We start from the raw sequence: 20,712 nt of genomic DNA on the forward strand, positions 1-20,712 counted from the left end.
GTGAGGGGAAGGAGGGCAGTTTCACAGGGTGTGTCCCAACTCCTGACCCAGAGAGTCCATCTTCAGCACCAATGCTCCAGCTGCCTCTGCTCTTGCCCCTATCCCTGCGCCTGTTTCTGCCCCTGTGGGTTTGGGTGGGGGAACTTGAGGCTACATGCAGGGAGGATGCAGCAGGGGATGGGGAGGGGACTCCACAGGGCAGGAGGGTGAAGAAAAAGTCCAAACACAATAGGAAGAACGCCATTGAAAACGCAGAGCTCACATCTGCCCTGTGTCCTGCACCAAGGAACCTGCTTGCTCTGAAGTTCAGCTGGAGGCTTAGGGAAGTGCATAGCTGGACGGGGTGATGGAAGCAGAGAGTGCTGCTGTATTAGGGACCCCTGTTCCGGGTGCTCCTCCAGCCTGAAGAGGAGAAGGAGCTCTTCTCCTAACAGGGTAGAGATTGTAGACATGGGAGAGTCACCAGATGGGGAGGGAATCCATATGTGTCCCTAGATGTAGCCTCGAGCCCTGTGGTGTGTGGAGTGTGTGTGTAGGAAACTGTTGTTGAAAGTGGTGTTGCCCCTGATCTGGCAACTGAAAAAGCCCCTGTGCCCTCCACTGTGGACTTATCAGATAGAGCCTCCCCCGAGGCAAGTACACTGGATAATGATGGCGAAGCAGCGGCCAGCCCCTCTCACTCTCAGGATCAGGCTCCAGGTGGACCCTGAGAACTGGAGTTGTCGGGAAACACTTGGGCCTGGCTCCTGAGGAGAGAGATGTACTCTCTATGTTGACCCAATTAACCCATCGTTCACAGGGAATTCCTGGGGATGATCTCTCCTTTGGTGTTCCTGGGTGTAGGGCTGAGGCGAAGATGGAGTTGACAGGTATAAACAATGTACCACTGCATAGTTAGGTTAGAAGTGCTCCCATCTGTTAGTATACACGGGGAGGAAGATACAGGGGCCAGTGCAGAGGGAGACTCATTTGATAGTGAACAATGGACATCCTCATCCATCCTGAGAAGTGCCCGTTGATACCAACTGAGGAGAACAGAGAGTTTATTCTCACCTCTGTGAAGTATCAGCCGAAACGATCCTCCCTACTCTGGTCCAGGATGCTGGAAAGGGAAGGGGAAGAGGAGTTCTGTGTCTGGGAATGATAGGTGGCAGCTTAAGTCTTTCCTGGATGACCTGGTGAGAGACGTCAGGGAGAGGGTCAAACCACACGTTCAGAGGATGGTGGGTCACAGGGTGGAACTGGCATCACTCGAGTCCAGCAGCCAATGAGTATTCTTGCTGTTTTTGGAAAGAGTAGGGTAGAGAGTGGCTCCACTCTCACGGGAAGGGAATTGGTCAAGAGGCCGAGTGTACTCCCGATATGGCCAATGGCAATGGCAATTGTCTTGGCCCAGAGTTGAGACAGGTGGTCCATCCTGACCAATCTTAAACAGCCCCAGGCTGGTCCATTCAGGACAATGTCCATCTAGTCCGGGACCTGACTGGGTCCCCAGCAGTGTATCTCTCTCATGACCACAAGAAGATATTTGAGCAGGTAAACCAGTTTCCTGGTGGGCACTCTACAGGCATTTGGGTTCTGACCACACTTTGTAGCCCAGATTCATCTCCTATACTCTGCTGCAGAGTGCCTTGTCAAGGTCCATGGATCATTGACAGCGCCCAAACCCCTTTGAAGAGTGAAACGTCAGGGGTGCAGTGTTCTCTCTAATCTGTGATGACCAGTGTGATGAAAAATCTTGTTCTGTGCAATTTTTTGCCCAGTGACAACAACATGTGCCCATTGAATTTTTCAGTGGAAGTAAACCTGAAGCCAATCTAAGGATAATAAACTACCGATTGCAGTTTGTTGTTCATTGTTTTTAAAAAAATAAAATAATACACATAAATGAGACTTATTTTTCATATAGTAAATGGCAGCAAGTGATTATATCAATCTTGTCACATGTTATTAAAGTTGTTTGAAATGGTCATTGAACCATTCCACTTAAAATGAACTAGCAGTTCTTTTGCACCTCACATACTTTGCTTCCTTTGAATTCGACATAGTGAATCAATAATTTCTTCAGTAAAAACAATATAAATAAGCCAATTCTAAAATCTGCAGACAAATCATTGCAAACTTCACATTGTCAACACCGTTGCATCAAAAACTGGAAAAGGAAATGTGATTGTGTATGATTGTGAAATATATTTAACATAGATGACGACAACCTTTTGTGTGCAGTTTAAATTCCTTTGTGCGCTAGTAACAAAAGACGTGTGTGCGCACACCTTGGAGGGAACATTGCTGGAGTGCACCATGTCCGGCCAGTTGTACACCATCTGTGTTGAGCCACTCCTGTGCCTTCTTTGGGAGAGGTTGACGGGTCTGGTTCTGCGTGAACAGGACATGGAGGTTGTGCTCACAACCAATATTGTCGATGTGCTCCTGATGGTGACAGATCCCAGTGACCTGTGGAGGTTGCGTGAGTGCCAGGATTTTTCCTCAGCAGCGTTCTCCGCTTAGATCAACTGGGAAAAATGTTCCGGACTCTCAGTGGGTCAGTGGGCGGTGGATTCCCTACTGGATGAGGTGAGACCTTTGGAATGGAGTGCCAAGCATCTCCGCTGTCTGGGAGTCTAGCTGAGTCCCGGGTGGTGAACTGGCAGGACCTGGAAATGAAAGTCATGGTCCTGCTGGACTGCTGGTCAGGCCTTCTCAGGGTGCTTTGTTATTGAGGCAGGGTGGTGGTTATAAACAAGCTGGTGGCCTCCATGTTGTGGTACCCAATGGTCACATTGGACCCATCAGCTCCCTTTGTCACAAGGATGCAGAGGAAGTTGGTGGATTTCTGCTGGGGTGAAAGAAAACAGTGGGTCTCTGCAGCGGCCCTGAGTCTCTCAATGAGAGGGAGCACACAGTAGCTGGTGTGTGTCCGTATGTGGTTGGCTGCTCTCCATCTCAGGACCCTGCAGATATTCCTGTATGCCGAGCACCCGACTAGGTGATATGTATTGGCGTCGTACATTCTCCAGAGGGGCTGCTGTCTTCACGAAGAGATGCGTTTGTCGTCAGCAGGCGGCAGCCGTACTGCTTTGCGGAGGCTGCCCAGCTTTAATCACTGAGAGTCTGGAACATGGTTGCCTCAGGCCAGGAACCCTCTCCACTGACAGAGGGTGAAGACATGGCTGAAGGAATGGCCTACCCCTGCCCAACCCCGATGGATGTTGTTGCGGCTCAGGTGTGTGGAGTGACTCCGGATGGGCTCATCTTCGCTCCGCTGGAGCTGTTTGTCGGCCCCCGGCCCTGGAATCTTATCCGGGAGCCGAACCCACACAACTTGAGCCGTCTCTCACTGACACCCACAATCTCTGTTGTGTATCTGATGCTGTGTGTCTGTGATGCTACGCAAGTAAGTTTTTCATTGCACCTCTGCACACCTAGTGGGTCTGACAATAAAACTGATCTTCATCCTCCCCCCTTTAAATGTGCAGGCACTTCAGTTGATCATCCTCCTGTGTGAGAGTTTGAGTGTTTGGCTGGTGGAAACTGTTGTGTTTCTGCCACCCCCCCACCCACCTACACACACACACACACACACACACACAGAGTCCCCAGAAACACGAACTCGGTATAATCCTGAGCCCCTCCCCAGGGGAATGAGTGAGTGCTACACTCCACATGCTCATGGGAAGGGGCAGAGGGGAGAAATCCCCGAATTTCCTAAAACCTTCTCTTTGGTCATGGTTTCCACACACAGTGTGAAGAACTATGGTACAGACACACACACACATACACCCCGACACACCACACACAGACACAGAGCCTGACATACTTTGACAAGGGGTTAGGGGTTAGTGCAGGAGTTCAGGTACAGAGTAGGAACAGTGTTTAGGGCATGGTTTAGAGTGAAAGTAGGGAATATGACTTAGTACAAGGAATTAGGGGTAATGGCAGGGGCAGGGGTCAGGAGTCCTGAGGGAGCTTGGGATAAAGCATGGATTGTGGATTAGAACAGCAGATAAGGATTATATTTTAGGGCAGGGGTTATGGGTAAGGAAGGTGTTAGGACGCAGCGAGGGTTATGGGTTAGGGCAGGAAACAGGGCTTAGAAATTAGGTCAAGGTGCAGGGGTCAGGGTTTAGGGCAGGGGTTAAGGGGTAGGGCGATGGCAGAGGTTAAAGGTTAGGGCAGGGGGTAGACTATTGAGTCAAGAGGCAGGGGTTTGGGAGTTTAGAATTAGTCGAAGGTTTAGAGGTTACAACCAGGTTCGGGTTTGAGGGGAGAGAGATGAAGGTTCGAACACGGGCCACGCGGCTGTTTGGATGATGGTGAAGGTTTATCAAAATGTAAATACTTACACTGAATGTTAAAGTGTTTGGGTTCAGAATCCTGATCTCCAATCCCATTCCCAGCTCTGCAATAATAGGCACAGGACTCATCCTCGGCTGAGACCCGGATCTGAAGCTCATGTGTGAACCCTTCGAGTCTCATCTCCACCCCAGAACACACCTTCTTCCACTGGTAGGTGCCTGCAGGTGGATTCCCGACACTCTCACATCGTAACGTAACCTGTGATCCCTCGACCACAGAGTCACTGGACAGGATTTTCACATCTTTGGGTTTATCTGTGACATGTTTAAGAGTAAAAACCTCCCCAGTTATTCCAAATGTTAAGGGGAACTGCGAAACTTCGGTAAATGTTCACAAAACCAACAACCGCCAATGAGAATGAGAAATAGATGGAAATAACTTACTGTAATAAAATATCACAAGGTTTATCGTGAAAGAGGGAATACAAACAAAACGGAACATTGGACATATCAGGCGGGTGTCCAGGAATCCCTTCGCAAAGGGAGGGGTACAGGAGAGACTGATTGTGGGAGCAAGGGAGGAGGAAAGGGTTGGGGAGGGAGAACTGTGGGGTTGGTTACAGAGAGATAGGGTTTCTTTTGTCTTCATCTACTACGCCACCAGGGATAGGGTTTCTTTTGTCCTCATCTTCCAGTCCACCAGTCTCTGTGTCCAGCACATAATTCTCTGGAACTTCCATCATCTCCAATAGGATCCCACGACCAATCACATCTTTCCCTCTCCCCTATTTTCTGCTTTCTGCAGGGATCGCTCCCTCATGTCCATTCATCCCTCCCCACTGATCTCCCTTCTGGCGCTTAGTCTTGCAAGCAAAACAAATACTACACCTGCTCCTACACCTCCTCCCACATTCGGGACCCCAAACAAACACTTCACCTTTGTTGGGGTGACATGCTGTGTCCAGTGCTCCCTGTGTAGCCTCCTGTATATCGGTGAGACACAATATAGCCTGGGAGTCCCCTTTGCCAAGCACCTACACTCCGTCTGCCAGAATATGACTTAGTACAAGGAATTAGGGATTACGGCAGGGGCAGGGGTCAGGAGTCCTGAGGGAGTTTGGGGTGAAGCATGGGTTGCAGATTAGAACAGCAGTTAAGGATTAGATTTAGGGCTGGGGTTACGGGTAAGGAAGGTGTTAGGACGCAGCCGAGGGTTATGGGTTAGCGCAGAAAACAGGGGTGAGAAATTAGGTCAAGGTGCAGGGGTCAGGGTTTAGGGCAGGGGTTAGGGGGTAGGGCAATGGCAGGGGTTAAAGGTTAGGGCAGGGTGTAGACTATTGAGCCAAGGAGTATGGGTTTGGGAGTTTAGCATTAGTCAAAAGTTTAGAGGTTACAACCAGGTTCGGGTTTGAGGAGAGAGGGATGAAGGTTCGAACACGGGCCAGGCGGCTGTTTGGATGACGGTGAAAGTTTTATCAAAATGTAAACACCTACACTGAACGTTAAAGCATTTGGGTTCAGAATCCTGATCTCCAATCCCATTCCCAGCTCTGCAGTAATAGGCACAGGACTCATCCTCGGCTGAGACCCGGATCTGAAGCTCATGCGTGGATCCTTCGAGTCTCATATCCAACCCAGAACACTCCTTCTTCCACTGGTAGGTGTCTGCAGGTGGATTCCCAACACCCTCACATCGTAACATAACCTGTGATCCCTCGACCACAGAGTCATTGGACAGGATTTTCACATCTTCGGGTTTATCTGTGACGTGTTTAAGAGTAAAAATCCCTCCAGTTATTCCAAATGTTAAGGGGAACTGCAAATCTTGGGTAAATATTCACAAAACCAGCAATTGTCAATGAGAATAAGAAACAGATGGAAGTAACTTTCCGTAACAAAATGTCACAAGGTCATCGTGAAAGAGGGAGCACAAAGAAAACAAAACATTGGACACATCAGGCGGGTGTCCAGGAATCCCTTTGCAAAGGGAGGGGTACAGGAGAGACTGATTGTGGGAGCCAGAGAGGAGGAAAGGGTTGGGGAGGGAGAGCTGTGGAGATGGTCAGAGAAGGATACGGTTTCTTTTGTCCTTATCTTCCAGCCCATCAGTCTCTGTGTCCAGCACATAATTCTCTGGAACTTCCATCATCTCCAACAGGATCTCACGTCCAATCACATCTTTCCCTCTCCCCTATTTTCTGCTTTCTACAGGAATCACTCCCTCACGTCCATTCATCCCTCCCCACTGATCTCCCTCCTGGCACTTATGCTTGCAAGCAGAACAAATACTACACCTGCTCCTACACCTCCTTCCTCATTCGAGGCCCCAAGCAGACACTTCACCTTTGTTGGGGTCATATACTGTGTCCAGTGCTCCCAGTGTAGCCTCCTGTATATCAGTGAGACACAATATAGCCTGGGAGTCCCCTTTGCCGAGCACATACACTCCGTCTGCCAGAAGATGCAGGATCTCCCAGTGGCCACCAATTTTAATTCTACTTCCCATTCACATTCTGACATGTCAATCCATGGCCACCTCTGCTGTCGCGATGAGGCCACTCTCAGGTTGAAGGAACAACACCTTATATTCCATTTGGGTAGCCTCCAGCCTGATGGCATGAACAATTATTTTTCAAAATTCCGGTGATGCCTCCCCTCCTCTTCACGTTCCCCATCCCCTTTTCCCTCTCTCACCATCTCTTCTTGCCTGCCCATCGCCTCCTTCTGGTGTTCTTCCCCACTTTTCTTTCTTCCATGGCCTTCTGCCCTCTCCTATTAGATTCCCCCTTCTCCAGCCCTGTATCTCTATCACCAATCGACTTCCCAGCTCTTCACTTCATCCCTCCCCACTTCAGGTTTCACCTATCAGCTTGTGGTTCTCATTCCCCTACCCACACCTTATAACTCTACCCCTCATCTCTTTATTTCCAGTCCTGCTGAAGGGTTTCGGCCCGAAACATCGACACTTCTCCTTCCCATAGATGCTGCCTGGCCTGCTGAGTTCCTCCAGCAATTTGCTCATGTTGCTCTGGGTTTCCAGCGTCTGCAGAATTTCTTTTGTGTGTGTTTGTGTCAAGTTGTCATGGAATCAGATTGTGTGTGTGAGGTAACAGGATAGAACAGTGTCACTACTCACACTCCACAGTGAGGTGTTTCGGTGGAGACTCCTGATCACCAATGGAATTCTTCACTGTGCAGTAAAACTCACAGGAGGCATCCTCCATTTTAACACGAAATACATATTTTCTATCATTTCTCCTCGGATTTGATGGCCGAGAGCCACACACCTTCCTCCAGCTGTAGTACTGCGGTGCTGGGTTGGCATCAGATTCACACCACAGTGTGATGTTCTGACCAACAGGAGCACCAGCGGGAGATGTGATTCTCACGTTGGTGGGAGCGTCTACAGAAAGAAACCCCCTTCAGTTAAATCAGATACCCGAATTCCACTACAAAACGCTGAGACTAGGAAGCATTTGGACCGAATATCAACTCAGCGTGGATAAAAGTAACGGGCGATAGAGACCTGTGTAACACACTCCGGGGTCAGACACAGAGTGAAGTTCCCTCCACACTATCCCCTCACATGCCCCCGGGGTCAGACACAGTGTGAAGCTCCCTCCTCACTGCCCCTCTCACAGCACTCCTTTCTCAAAAACTCCTCAAGTGCTGCCTCCTTCCTGCTCCTCTAATAGTATTCACTCCTCACCATCCCTCCAATAATGTTCCCTACTTAATGCCCCTCTCATCGCGCTTCCTCCTCACCCCCTTCCCAAAGAGCTCCCTCCCCACTGCCCCTTCCAGTGCACTCCCTCCTCACTATCCATCTCATAACACCCCATTGACTCTCCTGCAATGGCCCTTCTCTTCACCACTCCCACTGCGCTGTCTCCTGACCACCCCTCCCAGTCTGTGGTCTTGTGTTAGACCCTGACCCTCCTCACTCTGACATGAGAGGTGATGGATCTCACTGAGCCAAGGTTGTTGTCTGTTGCCGTGACGCTCAGCAGCTCCCAATACTCACACTTCACATTTAAGGTGATAGTTTGGGATGGAGGTTTTCCCAGTGAGGATGTTTGCTCACAGCTCAGTGTCCTGCCGTGGTCCTGGTAGGAAGCGACAAAGCTCAGAGTGAGGCTGGTTGTTGCAACGTTCTGGTCTCTGCGCTGAGTTTCTGTTGAAGTTTGATCAGCTAATCCATCTGAACCCGTCCATGTCAGGTGACCTGGGCAGCCGTATTTCACAGAGCAAGTTAACGTCACCTCCCTTCCCTCGATGATCTCCTCAGGTGAGGAAATAATTGGCAAGTTGGACACACCTGAGAAAGAGAGAGTGGGTTAATCAGTTTGTGTGATTGCAGTGGACTCCAGTGTGCTATACCCCAGGGATATCGAAATCGGAATACGTACAGTGCTCCCAGTGAGGCTCAACACAGGAATATGGAGACCGGTACCATGTGCAGTGTTTCCGGTGTGGGCAAACTCTAGGATAAGGACACTAAAACTGCCTGGTGCTCCCAGTGTGGGTCTAACCCAGGGATACGGAGAGTGGAACTGTGCACGGTGCTCCCGGTGTGTGTCTGACCCAGCGATACGGAGACTGAAGCTGTACATGGTGCTCTCGATGTGGGTCGGAGCCTGAGATATAGAGATTGGAACTGTACACGGTGCTTCCAATGTTGGTCTGACCCAGGGATACAGACACTGTAACTGTGCACGGTGCTCCCTGTGTGGGTCTGACCCAGGGATCCAGAGATTAGAACTATAGACGATGCTCCCGATGTGGGTCTGACCAAGGGATATGGAGACTGGAACTGTGCACATTGCTCCCAGTGTGGTGTGACCCAGGGATACGGAGACAGGAATTGTGCATGGTGCCCCCGGTGTGGGTCTGATCCATGGATACAGAGACTGGAACTGTGTACAGTGCTCCCGATCTGATACGCAGGTCAGAGCATCAGTAAAAGAAGAGCCAAGTCACTCTTCAGGACAAGAATACAAGGAATCCATTCTGCCTGTGATCTGTTCCTAACAGTATCAGATCCAGCCTGTGGACGTACCTGATACATTCACCAGGACTCCACCCGGTCCAGAATACTTCCCACCATTGCTGGTCTCCATTCGGAAATAGTACCGGCCCACATCCCTCCGGGTCACATCAGTAATAGTTAATGTGCAGTCTTTCTCGGCTTCCCCCTGTGGGTAGAGTTTAGCTCTCTGGTGGAACGGAGGGTCTGATCGCTTTTTGGAATCGATGACAAGGGTCCCATGAATCTTTTTGTCTTTCAACCACTTCACCACAGTGAGTGAAAAGTTTGCGGGATGGGAGAAGGTGCAGGGGATCTGCACACAGGAACCATCTGAGACCATGATGATCTGTGGTGTTCGGACCATCCACCATGAGCAGACAACTCCTGTCAAGACAACAACTCTCCTTTAGTCCGTGGAATAGGCCCTTCAGTCCACAATGTTGTACTAACCATTGAACATACTCAGAGATTATTATAACCCTTCCTCCTTTGCATATAACCCTCCATTTTTTCCACCATCTTTGGGCCTATATCAAAGTCTGTGAAATGTCCCTGAAATTTCTGCCTCTTCCACCATTTCTGGCAGCGACTTCCACACACCCTTCACTCCCTGTGTCCAAACCCTGAATTTCCCCTATATTTTCCTCCAATCACTTTGAAATTAATCTCTCTCATATTAGCCAATTCAAAAAAATACTGAGGACACAAGTAATAGAATCCTTAAAAGTGACTCTGTGGGTTGTAGAATCAGATCAGAGTTATACTGAGTTAATATATACACGCAAGTTCAGGAGCCTGATGGTGTGGGGCATCCTTTCTCAATCTTTTTGCCCTGAATGAACCGTTTGAAACAATTTTCAGGTCGCAGGGAACACCTGTGTAAAAATTATTATATCTACAGCTCACGGTACATAAGCGTGATCAGTAAGTTGTAGATATAATTATCCAAAAATAATTGTCAAGGCTCTTTTGAGCAGAGAATGTACTTTAGCCAACCTTTGAAAAAAAAACAGATAGTTCGGCTTAGCTTACATTTCTTGAAATTAATCTCTTTTTATCCCTTCCATAAATTTTAAAAACTTATAAGGCAAACATAATAAATTCCTGTAAAATAACTGGCTTCAGCAAACTGGGATTAAATTTTTCTAAAGGTAGGCTCAGTAGATTTAATCTAAATAAAAGTTGTAAAGTGATATTAATTAATGATATTTACAACATGAAAATGTATTGACAATTTTGAATACTAAAGTTCCTAAAAACCATAAGTCAGAACTTATGAATAAAAATATAGCCAAGGACACAGTTTTATACAAGACTTTGAAAGAATATTTTCTTAATAGGTGACATTATCAGGCTCAAATATAAGTCTAGCATGTGAAACCTGTGCTTGTTTTTTTGCTGCACAAATTTTCAATTCTGTGTCGAACTTGAGATAAGCACACACAGATTTAATTTTCAACTGAAATGAGATGATTTCTGTCCTTGCTCTTGATGCTTGCTAAACAAGAAAATGTTCACTCACACACATAAGAAGTTGAAAACTGCAGTAAAACTTTCATTGCTTTCCTATGAATGGCAGGATACTCTTCTTTCATAGAAATCCAGAACTTGTCCAGGGACTGGTCAGTAAATCTCATCTTGAGTGCATGATCAGAGTGCAGCTCGCAAAGTTCAACCTCTTCTCTCAAAGTCAAATTCTCTGGCTGTGCAGAAGATTCAGAGAAAGCGTCCTTCACCCAGTCATACACTTGTGTTGGAGGAAAAATAGAGTTCAGTTCTGTTCCACAGTTCTTCCAGGTGGTTTACAATCAGACTCGAGATTTTCTGATATCCTTCCTCACTCTCAAGCCCAAGCAATGGAAACATTTCAAGATTTCCTGTTGCAACATGGTTTTTCCAAAGATCTAGTTTCCTTTTAAATCCAAGAATCTTGTCAGTTGAAGTCAAAGCATTTTCTCCAAGGCCTTGCAGAGACCTGCTCACCAGGTTCATATGATGAAATATGTCTACAAAGTAGATGAGTTTCTGCAGCCATTCTTAATCTTCAAAGCACTCATCAAAATCTGGCCTGCTATTTTCTTGAAAGTACTCCTGCATTCAGCTTTCAACCACCGTCCGTATGTAGCAGGAGATCGGTTTGCTCTTTGTCGAGGTTTTCACAGTTTTTTAAACATTCTCGAGTGAACTGGTCTATGTTTAATAAAGTTAACCATTTTTGTAGCACTATCCAGAACTCTTTTCATCTTCAAGTGTTTTTGACATCAGTCTTCTGTGTGAAGAAAGCAGTGTGTTGTGACAACGTCAGGATTTTCTTTATTCACAAGAGAAACGAAACCTCTCATGGAGCCGACCATTGATCGGGCACCATCAGTATAGCTGCCAGCGAGGTTCCTCCAAGACAGACCTTTTGCTTCCAGATATGAAGATAAAACATTAAATATATCTTGGCCTTTGCTTGTTTTGGGCTATTATTTGCAACAGAAGAAGTTTTCACCATCATTTACAAATCTTACAAATGCTACAACGTGACATTTATTGGTGAAATCTGTTGACTCATCAACCTGGATAGAGAAGTTGTCATTTTCCAGTTTATCACACAAAACCTCTACAGCATCACATGACATGTCATCAATGCATTACCTTATCGTACTGTTCGAGAGTGAAACCTTTTCAGTTTCTTGTTCTGCACCTTGTCCTAGCATTTTACATGTTGGCATTATTAGGTTCTCACCAACTGTGTGGCTTTTCATTTTTCTGGGTGATAAGTTCTAGTACTAAATTACTTGCTTCCTGATCTTTCTACTGGCTGTGACTTTATTAACAAAAGCTTTACTCTGTTTTGAGATTCCAATACCATTTAAAATAATCAATGCTTTTACATGTCACATGGCTGTGATTTGTAATTAAGTATCTTTTCAATTTTGCTGGAACCATTGCTGCAGTTGTTAGCTGTTTGCTACAGACTAGGCACAATCGAATACGGCAACCTCGATCGCCAGTCCATATAAAACCTATTGGTAAGTAGCTTTCATTGTAAAGACAGACTTTTTGTGTCCATTGTTGTACTATTGCACTGAAATGACTCAGAAGATCGTTATTCTTCATCATTAACTTTATCAGGATTGTCCGTAGGACTCTGTCGAGAATACTCTTCTTCCATCTCATACGTCCATTTCAGAAATCACCACAGTGGACTGTCAGACGTGTCCGTACCACACAAAGGTTAATAAAATACCCCTGTGTATTTTACACTTGAAGAGGCAGACGTCACAGCCCAAGTTGGGCGAGTCCATTCAATGCTCAGAAAACACATTTCGTGCTTCTCATAAGCCGACCGACCTCACCTCCAGACTCAACCAAATAAACACAGTCCTACTTCACACTGCACTGAGTGACCCCTAATGAGATTGCTAATGGTGTTGTGCAAAGTTCAAACAACTATGTTTATTTTTTAAATCATGATCTCTGGTTGAACCCCTAGCGACCTCTCGAGAAACCCTGGTGTACGGCAATAACTCTTCCTCAATCTGTTTTTTTGGGACTTGAGGCTCCTGTGGCAAACCACTTTTGCAGAAAAATATGCCAAAACTATCACGGTCATGGAAAGACCATGATTGCCAACGTCATATGATACGGAACATAACCAATGAACAAAGGCTTCTGTGCCTCCTACTAGATGGCAGTAGCAAGAAGAGAACTGGAGATGCTGGGGATTCTGGATGGTGGATGCTGTTTTCTTGTGCCTGTGCTCCATGTAAATGTGCTCAGTGATGAGGAGGGCTTTTCCTGTGATGGACTGGGCTGGATCTATGCCAGGCCCTGACAGAATTACTCATAATACTCTCCACTGTGCATCTATAGAAGTTTGTCAAGGTTTTTAATGAAATTCCGGATCTACACAAACTTCTGGGAAAGTACAGGTGCTGTCGTGTCTCCTTTGTGATGACATTATGTACTGGTCCCAGGACAGATCCTCCAAAATGATAATGCTGAGAAATTTAAAGTTTCTGATCCTCTCTATTTCTGATCTTCAAGTGAGGACAGGTTCACGGACCTACAGTTTACTCCTCCTGCAGTCGATAACCAACTCGTTGGTTTTTCTGACGTTGAGCTGTTTGTGACACCACTCAACCAGCTTTTCAGTCTCCAGCTTGTATGTCGATCCATCACGACCTTTGATTCAGCCAATGACAGTGGTGTTGTCAGCAAATTTAAATACGGCACCGGAGCTGACAAGATGGACTGAGCTGTCCACAGCTCCCTGTGTTTCTTCTCACGAGCAGATCAGTTGCTGTTCAAAGCCATGAAACATGGCTTCCTGTGGAGCATTGATTAAAAATTGGTGAGGGTCACTGGAGACTTGCTGCATTTCTTTAGCCTCCAGAGGAATTTGGTCAGGTATGCACAGTTCACCAGGAGAGGAAAAGGGAGGTGGTTAGATAATGGGGCAGATCCCGAAGGCAAAGTCTAGGGAAGTAAAGCTGTCATATAGACCTTGGAGAAATAACATCAGAAGGCATTGGAAATATTCAGCAGGTAGACAGTCAATATTTCAGATCAAAGACCCTTCATCAGATGAGAGGAAGAGGCAGAGGGGAGGAGGAGAGGGAGGGAGGGGAGAGAGGGAGAGAATGAATAGAGGGCGTAGAGTGAAGTGGGAGGGAAGGAGGGAAAGAGGTGGAGAGAAAAGGGAATGGGGAAGAGGGGGTAGAGAGGGGGGACTGGGAGAGGCGAGGGAAGGGAGTGAGAGTGAGGGAAACCATAACAGAATGCAGAAGAACTGTGACCATGTCAGGAAAGTGCAGGGCAGGTAAACAATAAGGTACAAGATTATAGTGATATGGAGTGTGAGGTCAAAGCAGACCGCATGCTTGCCTTTGTTAGTTGTACACCCTGAGTTCCAAAGTCAGGAAGTTACGCTGCAGATTTACAAAACTTTGGTTGGGCTGTAAGCTGAGTAATGAATTCAGTTCTGGTCACTCCGTTACAGGAAGGATGTGGAGAATTTGGAAAGGGAACAGAAGACACTCACCAGGACACTGCCTGGAATAGAGGGCAGGGGCTGTAAGAAGTCTGACAAACCTGGGTAGTTTTCTTGGGAGTGTCGGAAGTTCAGAGATCTGACAGCATTAATAAGATTATGAAAGGCAGAGAAAGAGTAGACAGCGTCTTTTTCCCAGGGTAGAAATGTCAAATACAAGGAGGCATTACTTTAAGGAGAGACGGGGAAAGTTCAAAGGAGATGTGCAGAAAGGGATTTTACACAGAGAGTGGTGGGTGCCTGGAATGTGCTCCCAGGGGTGCTGGTGGAGACAGATGTGATAGAGGTTGTGATGGGGATCTTAGATATGGACATAAATGTGACATAGAACAGTACAGTACGACAACAGGCCCTTCAGCCCACAAGGTTGTGCTGAAACAAACAAATATGCAGAGATGGAAGCAGCTGGACATCACAGGCAGATGGAATTGGTTACGTTGACACCTGGGTTAGCATGGACTCAATGGGCCGAAGGGCTGTTCCTGTGCTCTACTCTGCTGTGTTCTGCATCATTCTAGGCTATGAAACATCAATTTAATAACAGCTGGATAATCCATTCCAGTTCTGGGCATTACACTTCAGGGAACATGCAGAGACTTTGGAGAGCATGTGAAAATAGTTCACGTTTCCCTCACTCGCTGTGATCTTTAATACCCACTCCCCTCTTCCTATACCCTTTAATATTCTCCCTCTGTGCATTATTCCATACCCACTCTTTGCTCTCTCCGGTACCCTTCAATTCCCACTTTAACTGCACCCTTCAATTCCCACTCTCCCGTCAGTAACTGCACTCTTTGATACCCACTCCTCCCTCAGTATCCACACCCTTTAATTCCCCTCAGTAACTACACTCTTTGATACCCACTCCGCTCTCAGTAACTGCACCCTTTAATACCCACTATCCCCAAAGTCACAGCACTCTTTAATTCCCACTCTCCCCTCAGTAACTGTGCCCTTTAATACCCACTCTCCCCTCAGTGACTACACTCTTTAATACCCACTCCCCCCTTCAGTATTGCACCCTTTAATTTCCATTCTCTCCTCAGTAACTGCATCCTTTAATACCCACTCCCCCCTCAGTAACTGCATCCTTTAATTCCCACTCTCCCCTCAGTAACTGCACCCATTAATATCCACTGTCCTCTCACTCCCTTTGACCCATAATTCCACCCACATCATTCCCACCTCTTTAATCCCCACTCTCCCTTTACTTTCTCCGTACCCTTTAATGCTACTCCCAGTCTTCTCCCTTTCCCCAGCTCTGCCTCTCCATATTTAAAACTTTTGCCTTCTTCAGCAAACTCCAGTTCCACCTTCGATGTACCTACCCTGGAGGATGCTGAGGAGCAGGAAAAGGATGGTTTTCATCATCATTCTGAAGCGTCTGTAATTAAACACAAGACAGGAATTATTGGCAAAGGGTGTCTGATTCACCTCAGAATCCACTCCTGCTGCCCCACCTCTCCAGCCCAGTGCCTTGTGATCACTCAGTGTCAGGACGGAGGGAACTAGGATTTGGAATGTCTTTCCTCTGAGATTTGGAAATCCTCAGAATTCCCTGTTGCAGAGAGCGGGGAATCTCAGTGGCTGGCAGTGTGGGGCTGACAGATTGTTCGGGATGAAGTTATCGGGAATGCGGTGTGGAGCTGGTGGGAGATGGAGTTTCCAGGAACTGAATCATTCTGACTTGCCCATGTGTATAACTTTTCTCTCTGGGTAGTGGTAGGGTTGTCAAGTGGTGGGATGTGAATGATCCCATGAGCACGATCGGGGGGTTGGGGTAAGCTGGTGAGGAAGGTATTTTCTCACAGGGGTCCCCGGGCTCAGATTTACCACGCACTCACCAATCACACGAATTGCGGCTGGTATCAGGTCCCTGTCTGTAGAAATGCTGGGCATGCTGGACACTATATGGGCTCATTATATCATCCAGCCCAACTCCAGAGGAGGGACAGAATGGGAGGAGGTATAGGAAGAGAGTGGGGTGAAAAGGGGGAGAGATGGAGAGGGAGATAAAGAGAGAAAATGAGAGAGAACAGGAAGAGAGAGAGAATGGGGAAGAGAGTGACTGAGAGAGGAAGAGAGATGGGGAAAGAGACAGAGCAAGTAAGATAGAGAGAAAGAGTAAGTGTAAATGGTGGGAGAGAGAAGGTGGGGAGGGAGCCAGACTGGGTAGAGTAGAAAAGAGTTGGGAGAGAGAGGGAGGGCTAACTGTGGAGGAAAGGAGGATGTGAGGGGAGAAGGGAGAGGAAGGGGAGGGAGAGGTGGGGAGAGAATGAAACTGGGAAGAAGGGGTAAGAGTGGAGAGAGAGGGAAAGGTGGAGAGTGGGGCAAGAGAGCGGGGAAAGGGAAGGGAGGAAGGAATGAGGTGGCTGAGGGAGAGGAGGGGGGAGAGAGAGAGAAACAGGAATAGGCAGGAAATGGTGGAAAGACAGGGGAGAGGGGAGATGGGGAGAGGGGATTGAGGTAGGTGAGGAAGTGGTAGAGAGAGGGGAAGGGAGTGAGGGAAAGAGGGGAGCACCGAATAGAGAGGATTTAGTAACAGGGAGAGGGAGTTAGACTATAGGGCGTGAGGAGTGTAAGGAGAGGGTGAGGTAAAATGGAGGGTGAGGTGAATGAAATGGGTTATCCACCCAACCCCCATCCTCTCCTATTGCTATCTCCATACTTTCGCTTCTCCATTTTTTCTCTCTCTTTCTCTCTTGTTGTAACCTCTCTTCTCCCTCCTTTCTATCTCTGTTTCCTCTCCCTTCGCCTCCTCCACTCAAAGCTCTTTCTCTGTCCCCCTCTTTTTCCTCCTCTCTCAACATATACCAACTATCTCCCCTCCCGAACTCCTGATGCCCCCCTTTGCTCCCTCCACACCGTCTCTCACTCTTCATCCAACGTCATTCTACCTCCCTCCCCTGCCTCTCCCCTATCTTCCCCAACCCCACTTCTCCACTAGACTTAACCACCACTCCCCGCCTCTTCCCTCTCCTTCTACTCCATCTCCCTCTCTCTCTTCCTCCCCTGCCTCTCCCTGCACCCTCTCAGAGGATGTGCTGGAACCAGACATGGTGAGAGGCAGAAACACAAGAGATTCTGCAGAGAGCAGTGAAGCTGTGGGATTCACGAGGGCAGGGGCTCCCAATCTTTCTTTAGCCATGGTCCCCTACCATTAACCAAGGAGTCCATTGACCCCAGGTCGGGACCCCTGCACTGCAGGCTCAATCATTGAAGTACAAGTTTCAAAGTATATTTATTATCAAAGTTTATATATTATATACAACCTTGAGGTTTATCTCTTACAGGCAGCCACTAAACAAAGAAACCCAATAGAGCCCATTTAAAACAAGATCACCACCAAACACCCAATGTTTGTCAAGTGGAGTAAATTGTGCAAACAATAAAAAGTCAGGAAATAACATTCAGAAATAAAGTTGACGAAAGTGAGTTCAGAGTGACAAAGCCAGTCATCACTGCAGCCGGTTCAGGAACCGGTTAGCTGCAGATCGCAGCCCTACTTCAGCACAGAGAGGAGAAAGGCTTGTTGAATTGCAGACTGAAGCCATTGGATATATTTAAAGCTGAGATTGATAGATTCTTGATTCGTCAGGACTTGAAGGAATATGGAGAGAAGGCAGAGAGGGAAATGGATCAGCCATGATGAAATGACAGAGCAGACTTGATGGGCCAAATGGCCTATTTCTGTGCCTTACAGCTGATAGTCCACTCTCACATTAAACCTATACCTCTAGGTTTAGACTCCCTACCCTGGGGACAAGACTGTGACCATCCACCTTATCAACACCCCTGATGGTTCTATAAACCTCAAAAAGGTCACCCCTCTGTTTTCACTTCAGGGAAAACAGTCCCAGCCTGTCCAACCTTGTCCTATAGCTCAAGCCCTCCAGTCCCGGTAACATCCTGGTGAATCTTTCCTGCACCCTCTTCAGTTTAATGACACCCTTACTGTAGCTGGGGGACTGGAACTGCACACAGTACTCCAAGTGCGGTCTCACCATTGTCTTGTACAGCTGTAAGCTGACGTCCCAACCCCTGTACTCAGTGTCCTAACTGATGAAGGCCAGCATGCCAGACACCTTCATCACAGCCCTAACTATCTGTGTCCACTTTCAGGGAACCATGTAGCTGTACCCCAAGGTCCCTCTGTTCTACAACACTCTGCAGGGCCCTGTCGTTCACTGTGCACATCCTGCACCTGTGTGCTTGCGGAAGATGGATAAATCAGGAGACGTTTACCCCTTTGAGCCCCCTACCCTGTTCAAGCTCAGCACCACTCCATTGCAGGTTCCTGACTGCTGTTAACTCCTGAAAATGTCTGTAAGGAACACATGACACCTTGTTTCAAGGTGGCCTCACCCTGAAGAAACACCCTGCCCATTTGTGAAGAACGGCACATTTCAACGAGGTCTCCACTCATTTCAGAACTCAAAGTTAGGAATAGTATGACTCTTTGACATGGGCAGGGGCCATTCTGCCTGCAGGAAGGTGATGGGCAGAATGGCCTCTTCCCATTCCACAGATCCTTACTATCCCTAATCTGTATGTCTTTGGAATGTGGGAGGAAGTGGAACACCTGGAGAAAACTTACAAGGACACGGGGAGAGTGTACAAACTCCTTACAGACAGCAGTGACAATTGAATCCTTGTTGCTAGTGCTGTGAAGCGTCACACTAACCACTACACTACCGTGCTCGCCTTGTTTGCATGAAGGTTTTTGTTTCAATTGCCCAATAAGCACTTTCAGATGGAACTTTTGGAAAAGGCAGTTTGCAGGGTGTGTAGTGTCTGCAATGAATTTTCCTGCCTTCTTCTTTGTTCTGGACACATACAAGTGCCACAGTGATGGTCGGTAGCAGCTAATGGCACTTTCTGCTGACCAGGCAGCCAAAACCCCTGCACCAACTCTATGCACATGTTTGCAGAACAAGTGTCTGCTGTACCTCCTTCACCATCTTTAGTTCTGTAATCTATTTATAAAACCAGCATCCTGTCAGCTTCTTAACCACTTTCACTGCCACTTTCAGCGAACCTAACACATTGAACTTCCCCTTCTCGCTCTCCCAAACCTCTCAGTTTCATTTACATTCATCTTCCTTTCAACTGAGCCTCAATGGAAGATGTAAATAAATACATTAGAATCAATGGAAAACTACGCACAAAGCCATTCAAACAACCAGTGTGCACAAGAGAACAAACTGTGCATACAACAAAGCTATTAATAATAATTAACCAAATAATAAATCCCCCTTTCCCTCCTCTTCTTCCTCCTCTCCTCCCGTCCACTCTCTCTCCCGCCTTCCCTTGTACTCTTATCCCCTCTGTCTCTCCCTCCCTCTCTCTTTGCCCCTCTCTGACAGAGGTCGCCTCAGGCACTCCCTCACATCTGCGACTGCAGCCCGAGAGCTTCTCTGGAGAAGAGGGAGAATGAGGGACAGCAGAGAGTGAGGGAATGAGAGACACAGGAGGGAAGAGAATAGGGGAGGAAGAAACTGTGGGGGTATAGAGAGAGAGGAAGGGAGGAATGGAATGAGAGAGAGAGGCAGAGAGAGAGACAAGTGAGAATGAGGGAGGGAGGGAGGAAGAGGGAGCGAGACAAAGATATGGGGGAGAAGGTGGGGGGAGACAGAGGGGAGATGGTGATAGGAAAGAGGAGAGAGGTGTAGGAGGAGTGAGGGCAGAGGGTGGGAGGAGAGGGAGAGTACAGGGTGTGGGAGAGGGAGGAGAGAGGGTGACAGGAAAGAGGGGAGAGGTGTAGGAGGAGTGAGGGGAGAGGGTGGGGCTAGTGAGAAGGGAGAGAGTGAGAGGAGAGGGAGAGGACAGGGTGGGGCAGAGGGATGAGAGAATGTGGGGAGAGGGAGGGGAGCTGGGCTGGAAGGGGAATGTGAGGCTGGGGAGTGTGGTGGTAGAGGATGGGGGAATATGTGAAATGTGTCAGGAGAGGGACAGTGGGGGACATAGGGTTGGGAGATCACATGAGGGAGAGGGACAGTGCAGGGGTAGAGAGGGAGGGAAGAGAGTGCTGGGGAGCCACTGCACAGAAAAGATCAGGTTGGTGGGATGGCGGGGGGGAAGAGCGAACAGGGCTAGAGAGAGAAGGGAGAGAGTTGGTGAGTCATTGAACAGAGAAGGTTTGTTTGGTGGGGGGGGGGGAGCTAGATTTATCTGTTTCCCCCACCCTCTCTGCCAGCGTCTCACACCGGGGTTGGCTATGGACATCTCTTCCTCCCCTTTACCCTCCCCCCTCCCCTCTCGAGGGTGCTAAAAGATGAGGAACTGAAACTGTCAGCAGGTCATTCAGCCCTCCCCACCGTTCCTCCCTGCAGCGAGATCCCAGCTGA

The 20,712-nt window shown here is 47.8% G+C and overlaps 1 protein-coding gene across 1 annotated transcript in view; it reads right to left on the reverse strand.

Annotated features, from left to right (window-relative positions):
- LOC140202052 (myelin-associated glycoprotein-like) overlaps positions 1–20,712 on the reverse strand; it is a 565,622-nt gene that overhangs the window by 541,343 nt on the left and 3,567 nt on the right. The window contains 3 exon segments of the mRNA XM_072266909.1: positions 8,320–8,613; positions 9,355–9,708; positions 15,694–15,749. Coding sequence (XP_072123010.1) covers positions 8,320–8,613; positions 9,355–9,708; positions 15,694–15,739 — 694 coding nt within the window. The 5' untranslated portion in view covers positions 15,740–15,749.

Source organism: Mobula birostris, chromosome 8 (assembly GCF_030028105.1).
Source record: "Mobula birostris isolate sMobBir1 chromosome 8, sMobBir1.hap1, whole genome shotgun sequence".
NCBI classification, from domain to species: Eukaryota; Metazoa; Chordata; class Chondrichthyes; order Myliobatiformes; family Myliobatidae; genus Mobula; species Mobula birostris.